At 55.1% G+C, this 17,174-nt stretch overlaps 1 protein-coding gene across 1 annotated transcript in view; it reads right to left on the minus strand.

Moving 5' to 3' along the window:
• Window positions 1-769: 769 nt before the first annotated feature.
• The window catches only part of VANGL2 (VANGL planar cell polarity protein 2), a 44,672-nt gene continuing 28,267 nt past the window's right edge, over window positions 770-17,174 (minus strand). The window contains exons 3-9 of the mRNA XM_005280632.4: window positions 16,903-17,174; window positions 16,180-16,300; window positions 10,719-11,326; window positions 8,881-9,017; window positions 7,725-7,860; window positions 7,061-7,292; window positions 770-6,241 (exon numbers count right to left, since the gene is read on the minus strand). Of these exons, the coding sequence (XP_005280689.1) occupies window positions 5,981-6,241; window positions 7,061-7,292; window positions 7,725-7,860; window positions 8,881-9,017; window positions 10,719-11,326; window positions 16,180-16,300; window positions 16,903-16,973 (1,566 nt within the window). The 5' untranslated portion in view covers window positions 16,974-17,174 and the 3' untranslated portion in view covers window positions 770-5,980. The remainder of the gene's footprint in view (window positions 6,242-7,060; window positions 7,293-7,724; window positions 7,861-8,880; window positions 9,018-10,718; window positions 11,327-16,179; window positions 16,301-16,902) is intronic.

The following is a 17,174-nucleotide window of genomic DNA, read 5'->3' on the forward strand; positions in this document are numbered from 1 at the left end:
CTCCTCCCGCACTACGCACACACCCAAACCCACAGCTGGTGGTTGTAAAAACAAACAGGCGTAATGTACAGGAACCAAGAATACTGGGGGAAACACTGTTACCCTCGCCGCTGCCTGTGTCCAGACCAGCCCAATGGCAACATCTGCAGCACCGCAGAGTACACAGCAGCTGAGAATCAGAGCTTACATCCCACAGAGCTGACACCACCAGCGTTTATGCGGACAATGAGATCTTTACCTGGGAAATGGCTCCCATAGGAAGAGAGGGGAGGAGCTCTCTTGCTTAGGACCTAGGAACTGCCGGACTGAATCAGACCCATCATGGTCCATCTATCCCAGTATGCCATCTTGGACAGTGGTCCAGCACCAGCTGCTTCAGAGGAAGGTGGAAGAAATGTCACTCTAGGCAGAGGTGAGGTACTCTGCCCCCCATGATAGGTTCCCTCCTGACTGCTAAATAGTTAGACTAGCTTATGCCCTGAAGCATGCGGTTTAATAGCCCTGCCAGAATTTTCTTCTATTGGCATTATCAGCCCTGTTTTACAGATGGGGAAACTGAGGCACAGAGAGGGGAACTGACTGGCCCAAGGTTATCCAGCATCAAAGCTGGAAAGAGAGTTCCAGTCTAGTGCTCTAACCATTAGGTCATGCTGCCTGGCTGGACCATGCCACCCTTCCCATATTGGCACTGGTATGGTACAGACTGAAAACACCAGCGTAGAGAAATCTCTATGTCTTAATTTAGTAACAAAGTCACAGGCAAAAGAAGGAAAAGGAAAATGTCAAATGTGTTTATTTTATATAAAAAAAAATTTGTACAGTTTTAGTTCCTATATTTATGAAAAAAAACCCGAAGTTCCTAACATGGCCATAATGCTTAGATTCACTGCAAACTGTAAAAACAAACTTTTTATATATTAAAAAACAATTTTACATTTTACAATTTTCTACACGCATGCACAAGGTATCAGCTCTGTAAAAAACAAAACAAAACAAAAAACCCCCAAAACCTTTTTTCCCCTAAACTCAGAGTGGAAAAACAACCCCTAAAACCTCTACATTTACAATCTCACTCCACTGAAGCGTCTGTATTTATTTTATTTTTTGGGGGGAACTTAAAAAAAAAAAAATCTACCGCTGTAAATGTGCACATGGAAACATGACAAGATGATCACAGCGACAGTGTCGGCGAAAGATCCCCCTGGAGGATCAGGAAAGGAGACATTAACAGATCATCTGGAGGAGAAGAAATGGTGAAAGTAAAGTAATCACCCTGATGGTGGAAGGCAGCAGTAATGGAAGCAGGTGTTTGCATGAAGCATCTTCAATGATCCAGATGTTTTAGCTGGTTCCTCTTGTCCTTGGAATACTGAAGCTGAGGGTTTTCAGCGAAGGGCTTTGGTTTCTAGGGGAAGGTGGAGGATGTTAAGGGATCTGAGAGATTGGAGCGATGGGCTCCGATTCTCGGTGGGCCTGCGCTTGGTCTCATCGCGGACACCTGCTATGCATTGGTGTAAAGCTAGATGCAGGGCAATGAGGAATCAGGCCCTAGATTCTGATCATGGTTAAACAAGTGTAAAACCAGAGTCACTTCACTGCCCTCTGTGCTGTGACACGGATATTGGACTCTGGAGGTGAAGCTGGAGGCCGGTTTCTGATTTCAGTGAAACTGGTGTCAAGCCAGAGTCTCTCCAGGGACCCTCCTCATGGGACTCCACTTGAGTGTTACTGGGATCGGAATCTGGCCCGAAGGATGGAAGCAAATGAAGTCGAGAGGACATGAGGCAAGACACTAATGGAGCCAGGCAAAGGGAGGGGGATCTCATCTTGGGGGATGACCCAGGAGGGAGGGATGGGGAAGCTGGCAGCTTGGTGTGGTGATGGAAAGGCCAAGGTTCAGAGATCCAAAGCAAGGTGGAATGGGAGATAGAAACAAAGGGTTAAAAGCCCTGGAAGACTAAAGACAGTCAGACTGGTCTCAGCTGCACTTGTGCAAATCCAGAGTGACTCCAGATTTACACCAGTGTAACCAAGATCAAAATCGGACCCGGGCGGTAAGCAAAGAGGATGCTGGGAATAAGGAAGAGAGAGAGGGGATGGAGTTCCCCTGCTGTGCAGGTCGTGCACAGAGCAGTTGCACCAGCGATGTCCCACCAACACTGTTTTAAAGGGTTTAGTGGGGCACGGACCTCAGCATAGGGTGAACTTGGACCGCATGGTGAACCTGGTGCTAATTAAGTCAAAGAACAGTGAGAGAACAGGAGAGTGAGGAGAGCAGAGTATCTTTGTACAGACTTGGAGACCCAGATCCCCAGCTGGGCTCAACCTACCCCCAAGCCAAATTTTGACCCCGAAAAGGGCCATGAAATCCACTAGGGACTTTGCTATTGATCTTATGTGGAAGGTGCCCAGACACTACGGTGATGGGTGGCAAAACAACACCCTAGGACTGATAGGCGGACTGCTGGACAGATGTTACGGCAACTGGCACCAGCTAGGGGGCTAGCCTGGAGGAGCTGAGCTCAGAAAGGCAGTTGACATCCCAGAGGCTGTTAGAAAGATAGGGAGTTACCACAATTGTAAACCTCTGAGCAACAGCATGGAAGAGGGGGGGAACCCCTACTTTTAAAAATAAAAGGAAAAACATTAACCACAGATCTGACTTCAAGAGCAAAATAGTGTCAATTTCCCCTCATGCCCCCACAAGTCACAGTCCTTTAATAACTTTAGTGCTTAAAAAAAAAAAAAAAAAAAAAAGTTGAAATCACAGTGACGAAATTGGCGAGCCCTACAACCCCCCCCCCCAACCCCGACAGCGACCTGCCGTTTCTGAGTACCCTCACACAGCCCCGGTGTTCTCCTCACACCGAACACACACAACCACAACGGCACAGACGGTAGAAAGGACCCAGTAGAAAACCCATGAGGTATTTGTAACCAAAAAGATTTCGTGTCGGTTTGACTTAAAAAACAAACAAACAAACGTCAGACGAAAACCCGCCAAGCGAGGGGCCCATCGTAAAGTTGCCACTTGCAGTTGGGGACGGCAGGCCTAGCCCAGGCCTCTCCCCAGCACTGAAGTTGGCATAGGCAGAATTCATACAGGCCCATGGCAAAGACGGACGGACAGTTCTAGTATCCACTGGGTGGGGAGTTCTAGACGCACGCACCAGCTGAGTGGGGAGACTGGTACAAAGTGGGAGGCCGGGGCACGGTAACGAATTGCAGGTTTCTGATTCCAGGCTCCAGAGGACACGGGAGGGAAGAAGGAATGAATCTTTGGGACCTTGGGAGAGACACCCCCGCGCTCCCGCTGGACCTGATACTCCGCAGCCTTGCACCCTGCCTTGCTCGGATCCTGACACTTGTGCATGTGAGCAGTCCCCTTGTGCCCACTTCTCCGCCACCCTGTGTCTGGTGCAGTCCGGGCCTGCTCCATTGAAGTCATTGGGAGCGTTGCCATGGATGCCGACAGCCACAGGGTCAGCCCTTCGCTGCACCAGTGCGACGCAGGTGTGAACGCACGACCATTCTGGTTTGCACTAGCGACCCGCGTTCACGACCGCACCGGGCGCCACAGAGGAGCAGGCCCAACGGGACACAAAGCTCAGCGTGTGTGTAGGAGCCGGCAGGGTCTGGGCCCTGGTCACTGAGGCATGTGCGAAGTCGGGTGCAAGATGCCAGCCGATCAGAACGGCTGCATCTCACGTGCTCGCTTTGGGCTGGCGTAAAGGGGCAGGAAGGTCAGGAATTGGGCCCCGGAGACTCCCGCAGGAGCCGGATCGGGCCCTTGATGCCCAGCAACGCTGCTCCAGAAACAAAATGAAAGGGGGAGACCAGGACAAAGTTTGCCAGGAGGAAGCAAAAATTATTTTTAAGTCAAGTGACTTGGCTTTAGCCCTGTTCCGTGGACAAGAGCCCTGTTTGTGCAGGGGGCCAGCTGGCGTGTTGAAACTAATTCAATCTACAAAGGGTGAGTAAGAGAAATGGACCTGGAGGCCTTTGTCTCTAGATCCGACCAGCTCAGTTTGTAACCAAGCCAAGAGCTGGATTTCATTAGCTGCGGCCAGCCCCGGGAACCAGCTGCAATCTCTGCATTTTTGTCCCCTTCTCGCACCAGCCGTGGAGACAAAAGAACCCGATTCTCCAGTGCCCTGGGTCACCGGTACAAAGGGAGGGCAAAAGACTGCCAGATCAAGAGGGGGAGCCTTTTACACTGGGCTGTGCACTGGTGCGAGGGACCGTGCGAGGCTCGGCGCACCGAGAACCAAGGCCAGAGATGCTGTCGTCAGGCTCTGTGGACGGTACAGGAGGAAGAACAGAACCCAGCTCGGTCCGACGCTCGCCACTGCAGGGTTCATGGGAGCAATGACTTGTTTGCATCCGTAAAGCCGGCAGATACGGGCGCACGGCCGGAGGGGCTGTTTTCGCACCAAACGTGCGTGTGAGGATAGGCCCTGAACCAGCAAGGCCGTTAAAGCACACGCCTGACTTCCAGCACAAGAACAGTTCCATTTACATCCGCGGGCCAGAATCGCAGCGGGTGTAAATCAGCAAAGCGCCATTAGTTAATGGCCCTATGCTAGGTTACACCCGCTGGGGGGTCAGAGGAAGGATGGGACAGTGGTTAGACCACTGGGCCTGTGAGATCTGGGTTTGAGCCCCTTCTCCGCCACAGATTCCTTGGGCAAGTCACTGAGCTGCAGAACGGGGACAACAGCACTGCCCGGCCGCACGGGGTGCTGTGAGCCCCCCAAATGCCGTGGTGATGGGGGCCATGTAAGTACCTTAGAGAGAGAACATTCGGCACGTACCTTGCTGAGTCATGACCTTTAACAAAAGCAAGTCACAGTTGCTTTACTTGCCTGGGGCTGGGGAGGAGTACTAGGGCCTGGGAGAGATTTGGGGCGGTTTTTCCTATAAATCCCAACAGCTAAACCGAAGCTCAGCCTCCAGACAGAGAAAAGCGCAAGGAGGATGAGTCATTCTGCTCAACTCCTGCAATTCAGCACATTCACCAACCTTATCATCGGGGGGCCTGATTCTCCTGGACACAAAGGCCCCTTTATGCCACTCCAGCAGCGTAACCCTACTTGACATCCGCTTTAAGGCCCCGTTACACTGCCGGAGGGGGGTAAAGATGCCCTTGCTGTAAAGGAGGAATTGGACCCAGTTAGTCAAGGAAGCGGAACTGGGCCAGTTTGAGTTGCTATTTACAAAAAACACAGGATTCCATTACAAAGCACAGAGATCAGCACACACGAAAAAAAAAATCGCTATTTAAAAAAACTGTTTAAAACTAGTCTTCTCGTCGTTGTTAAAAAACTGAGCTGGAAAACCCCAGAGAAGAGCCAAAGAGGAGGTTCCGATACCAGAGTCGGCATCGTTGGTTCGTCTTTTCCTGCCTGCAGGTGGAGCAGGGAGATTTCGATAGCAGCCACGATACTGGAGGGACGCTTGCAAATGCTCCAAAACCCTCGCGGGTGGGGATTTAAAAAACACACGCCAAACATCCGGGGAAGTTGTAAAAAAGGCCAGAATCGGGATAGTAATACAAAAAAGGAAACTGAGACGGTTCCTCGGACCCAGCCGCATTTGGAGACGCTGGTGAAGGAGGGAACAAAAGTAGCCCTTGAGTTTTGGCACCAAATGAGGGATCTTCTTCCTGCTAAAACGCCAGCCTTCGTGCGACACGCCTTCCGACCTCCTGGGAGATTGCTACAAGAATCTGGGTTTTGGAGACAGCAGAGACAGGAAGGGGAAAGGGCTCTGCCCCCGACCCCCAAATGGGGGGCAAGCAGAGATGGAAGAGGGCAGAGAGAGGAGACGGAGCCCTAGGGCATGCACGCTGGTTCTGGGAGGTTCCTACAAGGCTCTCCCTGCATGATGGTCTCTCTAAGCTCCAGTCAAAAAAGGGAGAGTCCTGGATGCAACTTGCTCCTCCTCAGGCATGAGTCCATAACCTAACCCCCTTTGCAGTTCACACCGAGGTCTCCGACTGCAGCCTCATGACGAACTTATGTGACTTGGGGTCCACAAACTCCTCTGAGAGCTTAAAGAAGGGGATCTTCTTCGTGCTCACCACCAGGCTGAAGTCTTGGCGCTTGAGGACGAAGACTACCCCATCCTTCAGGCCGTTGGTCACCGGCTCCTCGCTGACCAGCGTCCACTGCTTGGCCAGCCAGCGGTCCTTGTGGTACTGGATGGTGGGCCCAGCGCTCAGGTACCTCTCGAGGAAGGCCTGGGGGACAGGAGAAGAGACAGGAGGGGCGTTTCTCAATGGATAGTGGTCTTTGGTGAGGCACCATTGGCTACCTGGTGGGTCAGGCCGGAAGGAGGCCTTGCAACGTCGCCATAGAAACCCACCAGCTCCATCACGACTGTATCCAGGGTTCTGACTGTAGGTAGGGCCCCTTCCAACCGCATTCCCAGCTCTCCCAAGGTGCACAGCACCATGCAAAAAACACCCACGATTCTCTCTGCCCCCAGGGCCAGAGGCTAAGGTAGTATGGGATAGCTGGCCAGATCTTCCCAGCATGCACTGGTACAAACCCGGTACGGATGGACTGGCCTACATGGCCGATGCACGGCTATGCTGGGAAACAAAGCTGCTGCGCGGTTGTGTTGAACCACAATACAGCCTTGGGACTTCATATGGTGTCTATCAGCGCTGAAGATGCTGGAGCAACAGGCTCTGAAATACAGCCCTAAGGTGTAGACGGGACCAGCGTTTTTGGCTGCTGGACTTCTCGCCCAAAGCTCAGCTACCTCAGTGATAGACGGACCCTCAACCCCCGAGCCAGCCAAGATGGGGAGGAGGAGAAAAGGGGTGCTGGGCAATGGCTCAGAATCCATGTTTAACGTGGATTCTGGTTTCATGGTCTGACCATGAACCTGCAGAAGTAATTCTCACTGGAGAAAAGTCTCCGGGGGTGGACTGCAGGTCTAGGGAGCAGGAGTGAGTTCGGGCTGGCCCACGGGAACTGGGGCTTCCCCCATCGGCCCCCGAGCTCCCCAGCCTACCCCTTCCCCCCCACCACCGCCCCCTCTGCCTACCTACCTTGGGAGTCATGTCGTGGGTGATGCAGAACTGCAGGTGCTGTAGGATGCTCTCCATGGTGTGGTAGGGCTGCTGCTTGGTGGTGCGCAGGTACTTCTGCATGGCCCGGGCCATGGAGGCGAAGATGGCCTGGGCAGCTTCTCGCGGGTCCATGATCTCCCGCGGGTTCTTCTGGTCCTCCTCCTGCAGCCGCTTGATGTGGGTGAAGGCTTCCTCCACGGCCACCACCAGCCTGGCGGGAGGAAGGCAGCGGTGGTGACCCAGCTGGCTCTGTTTGGAAGCCCTGCAGAGGCTCCGGAGTCTGCATCTGCCCCAAGCTGGCCCAACCCGTCCTGTACCTCAGCGAGCAATAACCTTGCTTATAGACCCAAAGTCCTGGGTTCAATCCCCAATCACGGCCCAACCTGTAAGGACTCTAGGGGGATTTGACCCGCGGTGGGCCAAAGAAGTTTAGGGGGAGCTTCCCCGGCCAGGCAGGATGTACAGCCCATGCTAATACAGTCGGTCTCTCTGTCTCCCAAGCCGAGAGCCGCACTGCCGGAGGAACTGCAGCGCTGTCTGGGTCCAGCAGCCTCAGGTCAGAAGCCCCTTCATGGTCACCCCAGCCCAGCCCTGCCTCCTCTCCACCACTAGGGGGCACTGCACCCCCCGTCAACTCCTGTACCTGGCGCGGCGCTTCCGCACCCTGCGCTCGTGCTCGGCCTCCTCGTAGTAGTACTCGTTGTGGCTGTTGTCGCGCCTCCGGGCGGCCGCGGCGATAACGGCCCGAGACTGGCCTGTCGAGTTGTTCGTCGTGTTTTCTGGAAGGGGAAGGAGTGGGGGGGTTAGACACAGGGGGAGAAGTTACACTCGTGCCTCTGCCGCTGGAACTAGCCGCTAACGCAGGCAGGGGAGAGGGCACGTCATGCAGCATCATGCTGAGATTTCTAGAGCCGTTGGCAAGCAGCACCCGCTCACGCCCATCACCCGGGCTGTCTCCGAAAGCCGGGAGCGCCCCAACTTTATAGCACCCCGGCACCTTGTGCTCAGCCCCTCCTGGCTTGCACCTGTGCAACGAGCTCACCAGGCCACAGCGAGCCGCTGTGCACTCACGCTGCAGCCAGAGGACAGGAAGACACCCGCTGGGTTTTAAGTCTCTGCAGCTTTTGTTCGTCAACGCTGCAGCCTGGCCTGGCACCAGACCCCTGGATCCAACCCCCTGTTCAGATCTAGTTCTGAATGGCATGGCGGGCGGGGGGGAAGAGACACGTGCCCATTGCCCAGGTTTCTAGGTGGAACTACCTTCAAACACATCAAATATTAACAGGCTACTGAAAATCCCACCCTCCTGCTCCAAAGCCTTGTCTACAGTCAGAAAACTGTACCCGTTTAATGACACGGCTCTAGTTAATCAGGTGTGAGCCTCCTATTGTAGATGCACTTAAACCGGTTCAAGTGACGTCGGTACGTTACCAATAACCTCTGCACTGGGGGGGCGAAAGGTAGGGTATAAAACTTCTGTGTTGGTGTGAATAAATGCATTCAAATCCGAAGCCATTCCCAGCGAGACAGAGAATAATCCCGCGCTCAGGCAGAGGAGAAAGGAGGGGAGGAAAGCTGGTAATAAAAGGAGCTTTATCAAATAAAATCAGCTCCTGCTAACCAGAGCCGAGGCTGGGAGCACGGGGAGAAGTAAGCCGGTCGATTTCGCTCCCCCTTATAACATCACTACCATCAATGGAGCTACCGCAAGGTGCGGCTCCGGGGCCGGACACAGAGTGCGGGGAAACGAGTAAGAAGAGACAGTGAGGAGGGTAGACGGGAGAGAGACCCAAGCTCACCCTCGCCGAGCGAGTACACCTTGAACCCGGACATTTTCTTGGACAGGACGGATTTTGGCAGGTTGAGGAGGGCGGGGTTGTAGACGGGGAAATCGTGGTAATAATTCTCCAGAATCCACACTGCCACGCGCTGGATACTGCGGGGAGAGACACAGCCAGGGCACAGGGAGGGACACAAAATAACACGTTAGACTCGCGCTGCTGGGGGGTGTGGGGTAGGGAGGGGGACGCACGTACACAGAAGGGGGAGAACAAAAGGGAGACTGATGGGTTGGATCTGTGAGCCGCACGCCGCAGGCAGAGAGCGCAGCATCAAACACGCCACGCCATTGGGATGGAGCGATCTGTCCAGTGGCAGCAGCAAATCCCAACCACCACAGTACAGACTGACCGCCGGCTGGCCTCTGTACGGTGATTACAACTAGACCTCAACTTTGATTGTTTTAGCGTTTCGAGGGATAATATCCATGGTTGGTTTTAAGCAATTGTAAAGATTTTTATTGCGTTCTATTTTCACAATCGCAGGAAGCAGTGGGGGCGGACAGGTCAGAAAATAATTAGTTAATGGCAGACATTGGACGTTCAAAAAGCCAAAGCTTTGTAACCGTTAAAACACAAGCTGTCAACGTGACATGTCAAAAGAGACAAAGTAAATCTCCTTAAATCCAACTCTACTAAGTTCACAAGCAGCATTTTTCTTATTTTGCCTGGCTGTCAATTTCAGTGACTCTGGAGGAAATGTTTTCAGGTGTGTTTGCATGTGGACAGTGAAATTGACACTTACTGGTATTTACCAATACAAATCTAATCCTATCAAGCCTCACTACTAGCCACTGGCAGGGGATTCGGCGCAGGCCCCAGAAAGGTCCCTGCAGCTGGAGCTAAAGGAGACATGGCATGGATGAGGCTGTTACCGTAGAGACAAGGTAGGTGAGTAATATCTTTGACTGCACCAAATTCCACTGTTGCCGGCAGGTGAAGATCCATGCAGCAGGGGACAGGAGCGCATGAATGTTCATGGGCGCGCACACGCACTTCCCCCAAGCAGGTGTGGATACAAAATGCATGCACAGGCCTACAAACACACACACACTGCCGCCACCCCCCTCCCCGAGATTGCAACAGTGTGCGCAAACACACACACACAGGTCTAGTTCCCTCTAGCATAGAGCAACATTTTACACACACACACACACACACACACACACACACACACACACACACACACACACTCCCCTTTGCTCCCATGCATGGGGCAGTCACACACACACACACACGCACACACAATGGTGCCCACTCACACACACTCCCCTTTCCCCCCCAGCAGGGGGCAGTCTCTCTCTCTCTCTCTCTCTCTCTCTCACACACACACACACACTCCCCTTTCCCCCCAGCAGGGGGCAGTCTCTCTCTCTCTCACACACACACACACTCCCCTTCTCCCCCAGCAGGGGGCAGTCTCTCTCTCTCTCTCTCTCTCACACACACACACACACACACACACACTCCCCTTTCCCCCCAGCAGGGGGCAGTCTCTCTCTCTCTCACACACACACACACTCCCCTTCTCCCCCAGCAGGGGGCAGTCACACACACACACACACACACTAATTCCCCCAGCGACACACACACACACTCCCCTTCTCCCCCAGCAGGGGGCACACACACACACACACACACACACACACACTAATTCCCCCAGCGACACACACACACACTCCCCTTCTCCCCCAGCAGGGGGCAGTCACACACACACACACACACACACACACACACACACACACACACTAATTCCCCCAGCGATGCCCTCCCGCCCCCCCAGCCGCCCCGCCCCTCACCTGAGGTGGCCCACGTTGTAGAAGTGGCTGGCCCCGTCGGTGGAACGCACCACCTTGAGCGTGAACTGGGGCTGGAGCTGGCGCAGCTCCAGCAGCACCACAGCCAGGTAGTGGACAAAGAGCAGCGCGTCCACCAGGGAGACGGCGTACTGCACCACGCCCTGGTAGTTGCGGTCGCGCGAGTCCAGGATGCGCACGCCGTAGAAGAGCCAGTAGGAGACGACGAGGAGGAAGACGAGCACCATGAGCAGGGCCCGGAAGACGAAGACGCGGGGGAAGAAGGCCTTGGGGCGGCGGAAGAAGAGGGCCCAGCTGCCCAACAGGAGGATGAGGAGTTTGAAGGCCACGGAGATGAAGAGCCCCTCGCAGGGCGTGCCGCAGGGCTCCAGCTCCTCCCGCCACAGCAGCTGGGGCAGCAGCAAGAAGGCCAGCGGGGTGAGGAAGGAAAGCAGCGCCAAGGCCCCGCCCAGCGAGACGCCCACGTGGCGGGAGCAGTCCAGGCGGGCGCTGTCCTCCATGTCCTTGGTGATGCGCGTGAGGTCATCGTGCGAGATGCTGTGCTCCGAGGTGCCCGTCACCACCGTGGTGGTCTCGCCCCAGTTGTCGTCCTAGAGGGGATGGGGAGGAAAGGGTTACGCACGGGGGCTGGCCTGTGGGAACAGACTCCGCCAGCCCCGTTCCCCCGGTCCCCTGCCCCCCATCCAGTCCCCTGGATCAGACTCTCCCCCCGCCTCCCCGTGGGATCAGAACTACTCCCAGCCCACCCAACCCGCTGCCCCACAGGATTAGACCATCCAAGCCCCATGGGATCAGAGCCCCATGGCCTCCCAGCCATCCAGATCAACAAAGCTAAGAATCAATCCGGTTCCTTGGTTTCCAGCCACAGATCTCAAACCCCTTTGCAAAGGAGGACAAGATCGTTGTTCCCATTTTACAGAAGGGAACACTGAAGCACGGGGTGGGGCAGTGCCTTGCCCCAGGTCACACAGCCAGGCCTAGACCCAGGCATCCTGTCTCCCTGTGCCGTTCCCAGTCCAGGGGACATGCTGCCTTCCCCCGCAACTGACGCCTGACCAGCAGATAAACTCTGAAATGGGAATGTCAAAAGATTTCCACACAAATCCCCTTCGTAACAAGGGGAAAAGCAACTACATCCACGTGCCAGTCCGACACTCACCCCTCCTCCGCCACCCGCAGCCGCAGTGCCTGTTTAAGCACAAGAGGAGAGGGCCTGGAATTAAGCATCCACACCCAGCCCTCTGATTCTGATGGGTTAAATTTCGAGTCCCATCTCAAACTGCCCTCACTGACAACCAATGAAATCACATCCCCCCCATCACCATAGGCTCCTGACACCCCTAGCATCCCCTCCCCCATGGGCTGGTACCACGGACAAGGTTCATTGGCGACCTTTGCTGGCTCAGTACGTTTATTTTGGGTGCAGATGCTGGTAGTACAATGGGCGCACCCTTGCTTGGAGACCCGAGATTCACCACAAGCCCTTTAAAGGGGACTTGAAACCCAGCCTTCCTCCTCGGGGTGCGGATATATTTGCTCGTTAATTACCGCCCTGAGCAAGGTCCTTTGGGCGTTACTTTGCAGCAGATGGAGCACGGGCCAAATCCGGATTGGCAGTCGCTTTTGAACAGACCCCGAATCTTTATATTTATTATTATCATGAGTGGTATTTTTTTATTATTATTTTCTCTGGAGTCTGGACCTTGACCAAGAAATTTGGACCTTGACAAAAATAAAAATAAAAAAGGACTACCCCTGCTTTACAGCGAAGGCCAAACATCTGGCAGGCAACACCAGTCGGCGTCTGGTTCCCCACCGTCAAACCAGGCCTCCGTCAGCTGAGACACACCTTGCCGGATGCTGGGCGTGAAGGGAAGCTGTAGGGCATTAGCCAACGCAAATTCCTCCCTGAACCCCGTGATGATATCTTCATAGAGCAACCGCTCCCCTGGGCTGCTTCCTGAGATGACAGAGGGGATCCAGAGAGCCCCGGCAGGCTGCCGAGAGCAGAAGCCCGCTGATGTCCCTACTACACACGCACAAGGTTACATAAGGGGACCTTGAAAGCGGTTCAACCCCCAGAGGGCAGCTGTAGTTACACCGGTAACGAGGGTAGCGCACTCCTGCAATGCTACGCCTTGTCCATTATCATTCGGTGGTTTCTTAGGTCTCTTACGGTAGTGGCTAGGAGTGCCAATCGCGGATCAGGGGGGCACCGTACGGCCAGGCCTTGCCCCAAAGACCTTACATTAGCAGTGTGTAGAAGGGTCACCATTTACTGGGCACCCCTTCATGGGCAGGGGCACTCCGGCCCTATTGGCACTCCCTTGTGGGCCCCTTAAGAACTGCACGTGAACTTTTATGTGGTTAACACTTCCCCTAAGGGCAAGCCACCCTATTACAGAGCACTTGACCAGTATAGGAATCCCACTACAGAATACCAGCAAAGCGCTCCGAATGTGAACACAGCTTCTACCAGAAAAGTTGCACTTTTGCTGGAATAGCTTATCACCCTCCCCCGCCCCCCCCCTCAACCCACGAGCATAATGAGCTATCCCAGTAACAAATGGGGCCAGCAGAACTTTGTGCACACTAGGGGCTTCTGCCAGCATGTGGGTCAGGGATCGCCGACAGAGCTGTGCTGGCAGACGTCTGTAGTTCAGACACAACCTTAGAGAAAGGTTTATGAGCTATCCTGAGATAGTTCTGTCAGTGTCACTCCCTCCTGGGGACCCAGTAAGGCCTCGTCTGCACTTAAAACTAGGCTCGGAAGGGTAAACGTCAATTTCAGCAGACACACAAACCGGGGAAAAATATTTCCATGGAGACTCATCGAAATTGACAAATGGACAAAGTAAGAAAAATGCGTTTTGTGAACAGAATAGAGTTTGATTGAAGGATATTTACTGTTTGTATTTTCACAGGTGATATTGACAATGTGTGTTTTAAGGGCGATAAAACTTTAACTTTTGGAATCTCAGCGTCTCCGGTCACTAAATAATTGTCTGACCGCCGCCCCGTCACTTCCCACAACTGAGAAAATGTAAATCCATAAAAATAAAAAATAAACATTGATATTAGTCACCAAAATAACAAAAAATGTCAATTAACTTCTCCCAATCCTCCTTCAAGCACATACCAGCACAGCAACGTCGCTTCGGTGTGTGATTTTTTTTTAACTGTCAAAACTAAGACCGAATAAGCACGACTGGACATGCAGTTATATGAGCATAAAAGGCCTTTTCCTGGTCTGGCTTATTTCATTTGTGTATAAGCTATATTGGCAAACCCCTTCTAGTGCAGACAAACCCGGAGTCTGGTATGAGGGTAACTCTTTCCACTTTAGCTCAAACAACACAACTTTCACTGAAAAACCCACCCCTGCTATGAAGAGTAAGGAGCGTCCACACAGGGAATACAGAGTTCTGACAGGCATTGACAAATTTGAAAACAGGCAAACAAAGGGGGTGTGCGGGACTGACTTTCTAACAAGGACAGATTAAAAGAGCTCAGTCTGTCTAGCTTGGCAGAGGGAGGATTAAAACAGGGGACGTAAATCTACAGCAATTGGAGGACTTCTTCCTCTCCTCTGAGCTTCTGCATAGCACAGCCGGAGAATTGCATCCAGGGTTGGTCAGGGCGGTAACTTCCAGAGGCTCAGGTGCTAACCTGGGACTTGGGAGACCCTGTCTCTTCATGATGTGTTTGTACAGCACCTTGCACAACGGGGACCCCCTAGGTGCAACGACAATACCACTAGCTGTCACTGCCGTTGGGTTACTCTGTTCAAACGCTCAGGGAGCAGATTCTTCTCTCATCCCAAGCCAGGATCGCCCTGGAATTTTCACCCCTACACAATAACCCTCAGGCCCTTCCACGGGCTGGCTCAGGGGATGGCGAATAGGAGCTGCAGGCTTTCACCGCCAGGACCCCGGTTCAAAGCCAGCCGTGGGCCAGCCCGGACGGGCAATGGTTATCGCATGTCTGCTTTGGCCAGGCGTGGCCCTGTTCCTAGAGGAGACAACAGGCCAAGGAGCCGTAATTCAGAGCCGGCTGGAGAGGGGAGGGACTGGCAAGGGGACTGCATGGCGGAAATTGTTTGTCTATGCATGGTCTGTAGTTAGAGGAGATGGGTTTCCCGAGCTGCCCTCCCAGCACCTGGAGCCAGGCAGGCTAAGCTGTGGCTGTCAAAGCCGGTTTGAGCCCCTAAGGCACAACCGGAGCAGAGCTGCTGGGAAACGCAAGTCCCCGTGTACCAGAGGCTGCTGCGCCTGGCTGCGTGGTGCGGGGACCCTGCCGGGGTCCTGGGAAACCCAGGAGCTGCACCGCTGCTCTCATGATGCCACGTGCCCTCCGGAGCCTCCCACCAGGGAGCTGCAGAGGGAGCCCTGCAGAGGGGACACGCGCCCCTTCGACGTCCAGCCGGAGAGCCTCAGTGCACAGAGCTGGTGGGGACCCACTGCAGGAGCCTCCACTGCTCTCCATCCCCCCAGGACCCAGCCTGGGGCTACTGAAGCTTGGCACTTCCCAGGCAGCGCTGAGCAAAGAACGGGAGCCTCCCAGTGGTGCTTTCCCACCCCCCTGCTCGGCCACTTCCACCGTCAGCTGCCACAGGCACCGCCGGGAGGGGACCCAGGAAACGCTCTAGAAACTGGGGGTGTCTTGCCTCACCCCTAATTCAGGGTCTCCGGGTAAAGAGCCTGGTTCTCAGTCACACTCAGTCCCCTCTAACTGGCTAAAGGGTCCTAAAGTGGGTGAAAATAGCTCCCCAAGATCCCGCCTCCCTGTGCACAAGGGGGCTCCCTGGCTGGTGTGGAGCTAGGATAAGGGCCCTGGCTCCCAGCCCCTTGCATAGGGGGTGGATCGGGACCGTGGCTGAAGCATGCTGCACTCTGGGTATTCTCTGCTGCCCCAGGCCTTAAGTGTGAATCCAGAGCAGCCCTGAGGCTGCTCTAACTCATCCCAGGGGCCCTGAGTGCCAAGGTGCGGGCTGGGAGCGGGGAGGGTTTGAAGCCATCCTGCTTCCATTCACCACCACCCTGCGTATGGGGCTGGAGGAACTGAGAATCAGGGCCAGAGTGTTTTAGGGGGTGAGGTGAGCCCAGTCACCCAGCCCACTGTCTGGGCCAGGGGAGTCTCGCTCAGTCACACCGGAAGGGGTCCTCCCCCCCCCCATTTTCCCACAGCATGAAGGAGGAAACGTGGCTTCAAAGCCTCCACCTCGGTTTCTTTGGCGACGGGGAGGCGATGGGCATGTAGTTCCCAAGGCTCCTCCCTCTCCCCCCCCATCACCTCCACCCCAGAGACGAGGGAGGGGCAAAACACAGACCCCACCTCCATCCCTTGATGCCCTATACATCTCCTCCTCCCCCCCCCCGAGCAACCTGCTAGCCCCACCCCCTCAGCCTGGCGCTCCCCACTCACCCTGGCGCTCCCCACTCACCCTCTCATCTCCTCTGGTCGACTCGTTATCCAGCAGGGGCTCCCCCGGGGCCTGGATGGTCACCGACTTGTCCCCCCGGCTCCCGTCCCGGCTTTTGGAGCGGTGCCGGTCCCGCCGGTCTCTGGAAGGGAGAGAGAGAGACGCCAGGGGTCAGAGGGAGAAGTGCAGGGGCTGATGGGTGCATGCGGCTGGGAGTGGGCCGAGAGGGGGAATGGGGTACGTCCCTCCCAGACCCCACACAAGGGAGTCTCCCTTTCCTCCATGCACCACCCTGAAGATAGACAGCGGGGGGAGGGTTTCCCCATTAGGACAGACATAGGGGGAGCCAGGTCCCGGCTCTTCTAAGGTCACAAGGCCTTCCTGACACCCCACCACCTCCCCAAGAGCAGATACAGTCTGGGAGCATCACCCCTCTCCCATAGAGGGGGGGGGGCAGTTTCCTCCTCCCCAAGGGCAAATGTGTGAGCATGGGGAGGTTGCTCAGAGAGAGTAGGGCATTCTCCCCTGCCCCCCTCCAGGACGGATGCAGGGTCGGGGGGAGCCCCCGCCATGGGCTCTCCTGAAGATGCACATGGGGTGAGGCCCCTCCCCAAGCCTGAGGCCAGATCTCGGTTAGCCCCCCTGAACCAGCTTAGCTCCCCTCCCCCCAAGCCAGGTCAGCCCCTCATCCCTCCCCCCACTGCGCAGGCCCAGGTGCAGGGCTCCCCCCCATCCCCCCCTCACCTGTGCTTGCGGGAGCTGCGCGAGTGCCCCGACTTGTAGGAGTACCCCGAGTACTGTGACTCGTTGTCCATGTTGTCGGAGCGCCGGGCCTTGTAGCGCTCCACGTTGACGGACTTGGGTCTCCCGACGGGGACAGCAGCCAAGGCGGCCGCTGCCTCCTTCAGCGCGGGCTTCTTCAGGCCAAGGGGCACCTTCAGGAAGTCGACTGTCACCTTGAGGGACTCTATTTTGATCAGCTGGCTGGGCTCCTCTCAGAAGAAAATGACGCCCTG

The sequence above is a fragment of the Chrysemys picta genome, chromosome 20 (genome assembly GCF_011386835.1).
Source record: "Chrysemys picta bellii isolate R12L10 chromosome 20, ASM1138683v2, whole genome shotgun sequence".
Lineage (NCBI taxonomy): Eukaryota > Metazoa > Chordata > Testudines > Emydidae > Chrysemys > Chrysemys picta.